General features: G+C 44.6%; 1 protein-coding gene across 1 annotated transcript; it reads right to left on the bottom strand.

Annotated features, from left to right (window-relative positions):
- Positions 1-8,460: 8,460 nt before the first annotated feature.
- On the bottom strand, positions 8,461-9,633 carry LOC131641539 (T-complex protein 1 subunit epsilon-like). The gene is made up of 3 exons (XM_058911845.1): positions 9,508-9,633; positions 8,972-9,352; positions 8,461-8,813 (listed from the first exon to the last, which is right to left on the bottom strand). The coding sequence occupies exons 2-3, from the start codon at positions 9,229-9,231 to the stop codon at positions 8,621-8,623; spliced, it is 453 nt and encodes a 150-aa protein (XP_058767828.1). The 5' UTR covers positions 9,232-9,352; positions 9,508-9,633; the 3' UTR covers positions 8,461-8,620.
- Positions 9,634-9,908: the final 275 nt, after the last annotated feature.

Below are 9,908 nucleotides of genomic sequence, written 5' to 3'. Positions count from 1 at the left end.
TCGAAAACTTAGCTTAGGTTTTGATCAATTGCCTGTGTCTTTGTTTTTTTTCTTTCTGGAATTAAGGGGTTAGGGTTCTTCGGACTAGGGTTCTTAGGGTTAGGTTAGGGTTACCAGAGGTTGAAGATGAAGATCTACCTTCATCTGGGTTTGGACTGAAAAGCAACTGGGTTTGGGGTTTGAGTGTTTCGATGAATGTTCATCGGAGTCTGGGTTTCGTGGTGTTTCACATGGTGGTTCACGGTGGTTTAGAGGGTGGTTCCTGGGTTTCGTTGAAGGCGAAGGAAGAGAGAAGAGAGGATTGAGAGAGAGCGAGAAGATAAAAGAGAGAAAGGAATCAGAAAAATGAAGAGTTGAAATTGGGTTTTGTGGTTAATTCTCCCCCAATCGATGGATGATAAACGCGTGGCCAAACTATGGTCGCCTCTGGTCATGATCCAGTGCGCATCTTTTCCTATGCACTCTCACCTCAGGCCACATGCAGGCCGTTAGATCCAAATCCAGGGCATAGATTTCACTATCCCACCATAATCCATACACCACACCACACTGAATCACACGGACCTGAAACCTTAATGGGACTAATTCGTTACTATTCACACACCTTCTAAATTACTACCCAAAACAAAATACACCTCCCTGCAAATAATAATAAAAAACTAATTGATTAATTTTGTAAGTTTTAGCTAATTGTTCAACTTTTTTTTTTAATTTTCTCCTCGATCCGACTATATCTAATGGGCGCATTGGCGAGAAATAAATTTAATAAAATTAATTTATTTGTTAATTCTAATTAATGATTCAATTGATCCTTGGTTAATTTCCTCTTCGATCTGATCATACCTAATGATCGCATTGGCGAGGGATAAAGTGATAAGATACAATAATGAAATTCGTTATCATGTAATAGTCAAACCTATTGATTATGAGAGAAATGATAAAACTAATAATTTAATTATTTTAAGCTAAAATACACTTTATTTGTTGTTCGTGATGATCGAATCTATCGATCAGAATGGTCAGCAATCTTTTATCTAATCCGTTAACTATAATGATCAAATCTATTGATCATCACATCTAACAGAAACATATTAAACTAGGGTTGTACGCTATAATTAAAACACTTCTTTTATCTTCAAATTACAAATTTCTAAAACTACGATAGGTAATTCAAAATGCCTTCAAAACAACTTCATAAGGAGGTACGTAGGCACTTTGATAACCAAGGCGAGTCCCCTTCCCCAAAACCTCAATTTGCCCAAATCTCACTTTTCGCCCTTTTCACTTCTTTAGCTATTAATCTACCAATTTTAGCCATAAAACCTTTGCCTTAACTCAAAACCTTAGGAAAGGGTTAAGAGTGCCTAACACCTTCCCTTGACCTGAATATAATATCTTACCCGGATTTCTCTTAATTGCGTAAGGTTTCCTATTCGCCCTGGTAGAATAGGTGGCGACTCTAAAAGCTAATTTTTAGGGCAGGTTGCTACACATGCCCTGCCCCTATTCAAACTCCTGCATAAAGAAACCGCCTTCGAATGGACAGAGGAATGCGAGCGCGCTCTCTCCAATATCAAGCAAGCCCTCTCGAGCCCACCAGTCTTATCTGGACCCAAAGTTGGAGAGACCCTGTATCTCTACCTCGCCGTGGCCACCGAGGCCGTCAGCGCAGCCTTAATACGAGAAACCCCAGAGGGCCAGAAACCCATTTATTTCACGAGCAAAGCGCTCCAAGGACTCAAAGTTAGATACCAACAGATCGAAAAAGTCGGGCTCGCACTAGTGACTGCAGCAAGAAGACTCAGGCACTACTTCCTGGCCCACACTATAATCGTGCGAACCGAGCAACCCATAAAACAATTTCTTGCACGTCCAGACATGGCCGGGAGGATGCTCCGCTGGTCGCTAGAACTTGCAGAGTTCGACATAAAGTACGAGGGAAGAAAGGCTCTCAAAGCACAAGTCCTAGCAGATTTTTTAGCCGAAATGGCTTTCCCCGAAACAACAAACAACAATGCCCGAAGATGGACCCTGTACGTGGACGGGGCATCGAGCTCATCCGGGAGCGGGGCAGGGATTATCCTAGAAAATGGGGAAGGGACTCTCATAGAGGTGTCCCTCTCCCTCTCATTCTCAACATCCAACAATCAGGCCGAATACGAGGCTTTCCTCACCGGATTGCGCCTTGCAAACGACCTAGAAGCCGAGGAAATCGAGGTGTTCACTGACTCCCAACTGGTCGATTCTCACATCTCAAGCGAATATCAAGTCAAAAGCGAGACCCTCTCCGAATACTTAACCCTCGTGCTTGGAAGATTGGCCCGATTCAGGAGCGCCAAAGTAAAACATATCCCAAGAGAACACAACTCTCGAGGGGATGTCCTGTCAAAACTAGCCAGCACGAGGAAGAAAGGGGACAACAAATCCGTGATCCAGGAAATACTCCCAAAACCCAGCACCGAATCTTCGCCCGGCTAGCGCTCGTAAATGCAATCGGTGGCGCGTCCTGCTGGATGACCCCTGTATACAACTATTTAACAAGCGACCTTCTGCCCGCCGATCCCAAAGAGGCCTCCGTAATCCGGAGGAGAGCCTGCTCATACGTCTTGATCAAAAATCGACTCTACAGACGAGGATTCTCCATACCTCTCCTTAAATGCATCGACGAGAGTACGGCCCCCCACATACTCCGAGAAATACACGAAGGAATCAACTCCCAACACCTAGGAGGAAGATCCCTCGCTCGGAAAGTACTCCGGGCCGAATACTATTGGCCCACCATGCAGCACGACGCCAAAGAATATGTAAAGAGATGCGACAAATGTCAATGTTTTAGGGACATGCACCTCGCACCCCCCAACAAACTCAAGTCTTTGTCATCTCCCTGGCCATCCGCCTGGTGGGGCATGGATCTCCTTGGTCCGTTTGTGACCGGGAGCAATCAGAACAAATACCTCATAGTCAAGGTCGACTACTTCACTAAATGGATCGAAGCCAAACCATTGGCCAAAATCACATCTCTGAACGTGCTCCGTTTCTACAAAAGGAACATCCTCGCCCGGTTCGGCATACCTCTGGCCATCATCACCGACAACGGTACCCAGTTCACCGATGGGCGCTTTCAAGAGTTTGTCACAAAATTAGGAACCAAACAACACTTCGCGTCAGTCGAACACCCCCGGATCAACGGGCAAGCCGAGGCCGCCAACAGAGTAATCCTGAGGGGCATTAGAAGAAGACTAGACGAGATCAAAAAGGGATGGGTCGAGGAACTACACAGCGTCCTCTGGGCCTATCGCACCACCCCACACTCCACCATCGGGGAGACTCCCTTCCGACTTACATATAGGACAGAGGTTGTGATCCACGTCGAAGTACACGTGCCCACCAGGCGCATTGAGGAACCCCTCGAAACAGAAGGCAACCTTGAGGAAATAAGAGAAGAGCTCGACCTGGTCGAAGAAATCCGGGCAGGAGCCGCACTGCGCGAGGCCTTGCTCAAACAAAAAATTTCCCTACGACACGATGCAAAGGTCATTAAATGGGAATTCGAGGTAGACAGCCTAGTACTCAAAAGAACCCACAAAGACTCCCGGGAGGGCAAACTGGCCGCCAACTGGGAGGGCCCCTACCACGTCCGAGCAAAGACCGAAAATGGGGTGTATTATCTGGAAAACCTGCAAGGAGAAGAACTCGCTCGACCTTGGAACGCTGAAAAGCTCAAACAATATTACAGCTAAAACACAGGCGCGGCCCAGGTACACGCTGAGCACCTAAAGAAAGAAAACAAAAAGACAGAAGTCGGCTCTCTTAATCGAGCGGACTCCTTGTCCTTCGGGGGGGCACGAATACCGAGCACTTCTATCGTAAACAAGTACCATGTCGACAAAACACCCCGCTCACGAGGGGACTGTTCACGATATTAGCCTCGGAACTCAGCACAACAAAATTTGAGACTCACCCCCCCCCCCCGGCCAGGCACATGTCCCCGGCAATCGACCATAGTTTCACACACTTGGCGATCAATACGTTACAGTCGAGAAAATCTTCCAAATAAGCAAAATAAAAAATAGATAACCACAAGGAAAACGCAACAACATTACTTTATTCATCATACATGGGAGTTACAAAACAAACACCAAATAAAAAGAACAAGCTTTACTCCACCCGACGGGCAAATTCCTCCGAATGAAGATACTGATACCAATCTTCATCTCACTCAGTCTCAGAACCATCAGCGTCAACCACAACTCTCACGCCAAATGACTGAGCCTGAGCATCCGAGCCCCGGACCCCATGGGAATGAGAAGCAGAGCCGGTCGAAACCTTCTTCTTCTCATTAACCTTCTTCACTCCATGAGAGCACGAGATTGAAGAAACTTTTCTTCCCTTAGCGCCACCCATTCCTGCGTAAAAATGAAGAAAGAAAGGCCCATGAGACCTCCCTTTATATAAGAAGAAGGGGGATAGAAACGCTTGGGAAACAGAAAAAGAAATTAATGAACAAAAAACTTTGGGAACCGGTGACACTCCACCCAAGAAATCAGAACACATGCACACAGACTTCGAGGAAACAGGCGCAATAAACAAAAGCATTAAAAAACTAAGTACTTCTTAAGAAAACGAGCCAAAAAGCCCGGGAATGTGCCCAACTACGGCCGCAAAGACCGAGCTGGTAATATACTTACAAAATCAAAACAGCGGGCATACCCCCCGGAATAGCATTACAAAAAACAGAGCCTCACAGGCCAAACACTTAAACACTTAAACATAGAAAACCTCAAGCACCTTCCTCTGTCTGAACTTCCTCGGCTTCTTGAGTCGCTGGCTCTTCCCCAAAGATCGGAGAGACAATCTGGTCACCATCCACATGATGGTACGGCCTGGTGCCCTCGGTCACCAATTCAACCCCAGGAATCTTCAACTTAAGCTGGGCCACGGTGGAATTATAGGTGTCCTCGGCGGCAGCAACACAATCGCCCCCCAAGACTCTGATTTACTGGATCAAATACGCTAGGTCAAGAGAGCTCTCTCCTCCTCCGTCTCATCCTCAGCAAGAGCCTGAGATCGGCGAAGAGAAGTCTCCTTCACCGAGGAAGATAACATCGCTCCATACAGAGTCCGAGAGAGTAAAGTGTACTGACCCAGCACGTCCTCCAGGGCATCCTCCTTCGCATTCAGCCGAGCCTTCACGATCGCCAGCTCCCCGTCCTGCTCCTTCAGCATCTGGTCTCGATCCGCCAGAGCAGACGTCTTCACCTTAATGTCCTCCTCAAACAACCTCACTGCCTCCGCAGACAAGGGCGCCGAACGAGCGTAAAGGGTAGCCAGCTCAAGGACCCGAACCACGGCTGAGGCATCTTGCACCAGGACCCTTTGACAAACAGAGGGCTCCAAACCCTCGATATGGAGGGACTCAGCACGAGGAATAGTCAAAGAGGGCCCTCCCTCAAAGAACCGGGGCTAGAGGAAGCATGAAGGGATGGTTAAGATATCGCCGGCCTCCTCCAGGTTCAAATCCACGGCCTCAACCCTCTGCTGCTTGTGACGAACCAACGCGTCCAGATCCGGTTGCGGACGGAGAGGGGAAGGGAGCATCGTGACCGGCCTCAGAGATTCACCATGGTCAGAAGCCCGCAACGGGGAACCAGCATTAGCAGCAGAAGAAGAGGAAGCGCTCGAGCCTGTCACCGGGGACCTCTGTACAGCTGTCAGCCTAGGACCATCCCTCTTCTTAACAACCCCCTTAACTTTGCTCGCTTGCATGAGCATCCGGTCATGACACGCCCGGTCCATTGACTCTGCAAAGAAAAAAACACAAAAAACGTGAGAAATCAGCCCGTCATAAGACCACTACCAAAAAAGTTACAAAAACAATAAAGGCAAATCAAAACGTAGGGCGAAAGGAAATGAGAGGGGCAAATACCCAGATAGGCAAATGCCCCTTCATCAGTCCCCCCAGCCAGAAGTTCCTTTACACTAATCACACCCGGCTCCCTGACGATCTCCCCGTCTTCACCGACGACGGGCGTCCCCGACCGATCCACCTTGGCAACCGAAGGAAGGCCTTGTACGAATTTCTAAAGAATAGCATAATCCCCTCGAGCGTCCTCATCCAAGTCTGAAAGCTTGGTGATGTACTGGTCGGTCCCATACTCAAAGTGATCCCGAGACCAGAAGAACCTGAACTTTTGCCTGCGAGTAGTGACAAGCTCCCCAATATCATTAAGCACCGGACGACCGTGGATATCCAAGGTCGGTACTTGAGCAAAAACACTGTCTCGGGCCTCCTGGGACTGAGGGCGGATGAGGAAGAAGCGGGGCTTATAATTCTTTAGAGAATCCGAGTAGGATTTAAAAATCTTCTTAGACTGCTTCAAAGACACCCATCCGAATGGCCTTCCCTCTTCGTGCGTTGCACGCAGAATATATAGAAGAACAAAGGGATCGTCGCCCCTATTTTCAGATAAGAACAAACCAGCTCGAACGCACGGATGAAGGCAATCGAATTGGGGTGAAGGTGTCCGGGGGCCACCTCCAAGTGGTTGAGAACGGCCATCTAAAACTCAATGAAAGGAACACGGAATCCCATCTCCCGGAATACCACCTCGTACATTGGGATCAAGTTGGGGTGTACACATGGCAAATGCGGTCCTCTTCAGCCGAGACGAGGACCGACCATCCATCCCCAATCTCCGTAAAGATATCTGAATCGTCCTCCACAAAATAACTTTCGATATCGAGCGCTTCTTGGTGCACCCAGGCCGACGGGGACACCTCCTGCTGGACTGGAGGAGTAGAAGATGAGGAGCCCGATACCGACGGACGCCTTTCTTTGGCCGTATTCACCTGAAACACATGGGAGAACAGTGAATTCGACAATTCGATCAAAGCCACCCTTCCAACATCGTCCAAAGTGAAAGAGAGCACCAACGGCGCAGAGACCGAACGGTTCACGTCCTTGCCCCCCTCTAGAAAAACAGAATCCAAACAGGAGGAGCCTCGCGCCCGAGGGAAGGGCAAAGACGCAAGCCACGTCACGACAACCTACTCTCCTAGAGAAAACGCTAAAAACACAGTCACGGATCAATACTCCCAAACCGCAATCAATAGGCTAAATGGTATCCTCAAGCGAAAGATTCAACCATACACAGCCGCCAGCGGCGGAGAAATCCTCCGTCTCCGCCACCTACCGTTGGCTTCATCCTATATCTTCGTCGAAAATCATTCCTAAAAGACCTATCCTAACCACATGCAAACGATTCCTAACAATCATCAAAGCATGAAAAGTCATAAACAAAGGCAAAAACAAACTTACAAGTAGGATTTTCGCAGAAGAAACGAAGAACAGGAAGAAGACCACCACAATAAAGCTCTCGGTCGGCAGCGGAGAAGAGAGAACAAAGTAAAGGAATTTGAAAAGTTTGGGGAAAATGGCGAATCCTGATATTTATAGGCTGCTGAAAATATCACATGTGCCGCACGTGTAACTCTGCGAAACGGTATGGTCATCATTAACCCTAGCAGCCTAGGTATAGGGTAGCCATCATTTCACATTAAATGCGACACGTCCCCCAACTAACTTTCCTGAAACGAAACACTTCCTGACTCCCGGCCTAACCCTTCCTCTCCCCGGAAGCTTCAGGCTTATCCCCCTCGGGTACTCGAGGCACATGTCCCCGGAAGATCCCCCGGATCAACTTTCTCTAAGTCGTCACTCCCCCGAGCAGAAGCAACGACTTGGGGGGCTCCTGTTCTGGACCGACCCAATCATTGTAATTAGTCCAATCCAACCTTCAGCCACTAGTGCAGAAAGTACAATTTACATCAGGCGAAAAATAATTTTTACATCGGGTATGGGCCCGATGTAAAGCCAGGCGATGTAATACGTCAGAGCCATTTTACATCGGGCCAAGGTCCGATGTGAAAAATTAACATACCACATCGGTTGAATTCCGACATCTGATGTGAAAAATAATGCAAGAGTTAAAGAAAAAACATATACTCCATATTTTACATCAGTTTTTCTGTTCGCCCGATGTAATAGAAACTTTTTACATCGGTTTACCACTATGCCCGATGTAATAGATAACTTTTTACATCGGTTTTCGATTTTTCCTGATGTAATATGTTTTCTACATCTTAGCATATAATATATTTTCCGTTTTCTGCTTTCAAGGTATCTAAATGGATGTATAGGTAAAGACCCGCTGGCATGGCATTTTTATAAATTAATTTAATTAGTAAGCAGGGTATTAAAAAAAATATGATTGTCTTTTGTGAACATATATTTTATTTATAAATTATGTTATTTCTACTATATTATTAATGCTGATCATTGTAACTTAAAAAAATTATTGGTGCTGATCATAAATTATTTAACTTCTACACTACTCAAATAGTAGTTTTTTTATAATAAAAAAATTAATTAAAATAGAATTAATGACATAATATATCTTTACAAGTAAACCACAATATTAAGCAAACTAGACAAAACCCATGTGATGATTTCGTTATTTTTAGAAAATTATTTTACCTAGATATATTACGTATGAAACTTCTCCACTGTGTCGATATTAAATGGGCAAGTCAGTATAGCAATGTTAGCATCTACAATTTGCTATGGCATTTGAGGATGGCTCATATCCTTGTCAACAATGATTCCATAAACCAACTCAGTATCTTCCAATTTCCCACCAACTTTACCTTCTACTTTAATTAGATCCAAGTTAACATCTTTTCTTCCTGGATCAGCAACAGCAAGAACAACTTTGACAGCAATCTTAGCCAAGCTACGCATACACCGATTCACACTGCAATATTAAAACCAAAGTATTCATAAACTCATAAATTAATATTAAATTATAAAGCTGTAATCACAATAAAATTCTAAAAACAAGTACAACACTTCATAAATCACACTAAACAAAGATACAATACATATCATGTATTAACTATCAACTTAACTTACATTTTGGCTGACAGTATAGTCATACAAGTCTGAATCAGAGGCTCCAAAATAGTTTCTCCAAACTCAAACTTATTAGCAATTCGTTCAAGATTTTCAACATCAATCCTGGAAGCCATTTCATATCCCTCAGCAATCCTAATGGGATGAATTCCCCGTTCCAAAAGCATCTCAGCTTGCTCTATAAGAGATCCAACCAACACAACAACTCTAGTAGTACCACCACCGATCTCATAGTCTTGATTCCTTGACAACTCCACCATCAGCTTCGCAATCTGGTTGTCAACATCCGTCTGCTCCAATATCGTTCCTAAAAACTGCTCAAATGAATAATATATCCAAGTCTCTACCACCCTTCAAAAACTTGCGCATGGAGCCATCAACCTGAAAAGAACATAACATGTTTTTTATCAGTAGATAGATAACAAATTAATTACTAATCAATAGAATGATTCTCGACCTGTTCCATTTAACATAGTTAAGGTATACCAAAAACATACTCGTCACATTTTTTAAGTTTTATCATGTTTTAAACCAACCTCAATTGGAGCTACACTTGCATAGCGAAAGCGAGTTGCCCGTCGGATATCAGGAACACCGTCTTAAAATGCCATAGTGGTATAGCAGATTGCTGAATTGCATCTATTGCAAAGATTAAAAGTCAATATACAAATATATACTTTAAAAAATAGAAATAAATATATAAAATTAAATAGACCATCATACTTAATAATTAAACTTTAAACTTAAATAGAGAAGTAAACATAACAGAATGTAACTAAAAGTAGGAAGAAGAACATAATGATTGTTTTTCATCAGTAGATAGATAACAAATTAATTACTAATCAATAGAATGATTCTCGACCTGTTCCATTTAACATAGTTAAGGTATACCAAAAACATACTCGTCACATTTTTTAAGTTTTATCATGTTTTAAAC

This window comes from Vicia villosa, unplaced genomic scaffold, assembly GCF_029867415.1.
Source record: "Vicia villosa cultivar HV-30 ecotype Madison, WI unplaced genomic scaffold, Vvil1.0 ctg.003819F_1_1, whole genome shotgun sequence".
Taxonomy (NCBI): domain Eukaryota; kingdom Viridiplantae; phylum Streptophyta; class Magnoliopsida; order Fabales; family Fabaceae; genus Vicia; species Vicia villosa.
The sequence above is the reverse complement of the archived record's forward strand: the minus strand, read 5'-3'. Positions and strand labels throughout refer to the sequence as shown.

What these genes read in the sequence shown, in the direction of transcription:
- LOC131641539 (XM_058911845.1), bottom strand. Translation starts at nt 9,231, where the DNA reads ATGGTGGAGTTGTCAAGGAATCAAGACTATGAGATCGGTGGTGGTACT. An exon ending in ACTATACTGTCAGCCAAAAT is followed by an intron (nt 8,814 to 8,971) that starts GTAAGTTAAGTT and finishes TTAATATTGCAG; the next exon opens with TGTGAATCGGTGTATGCGTA.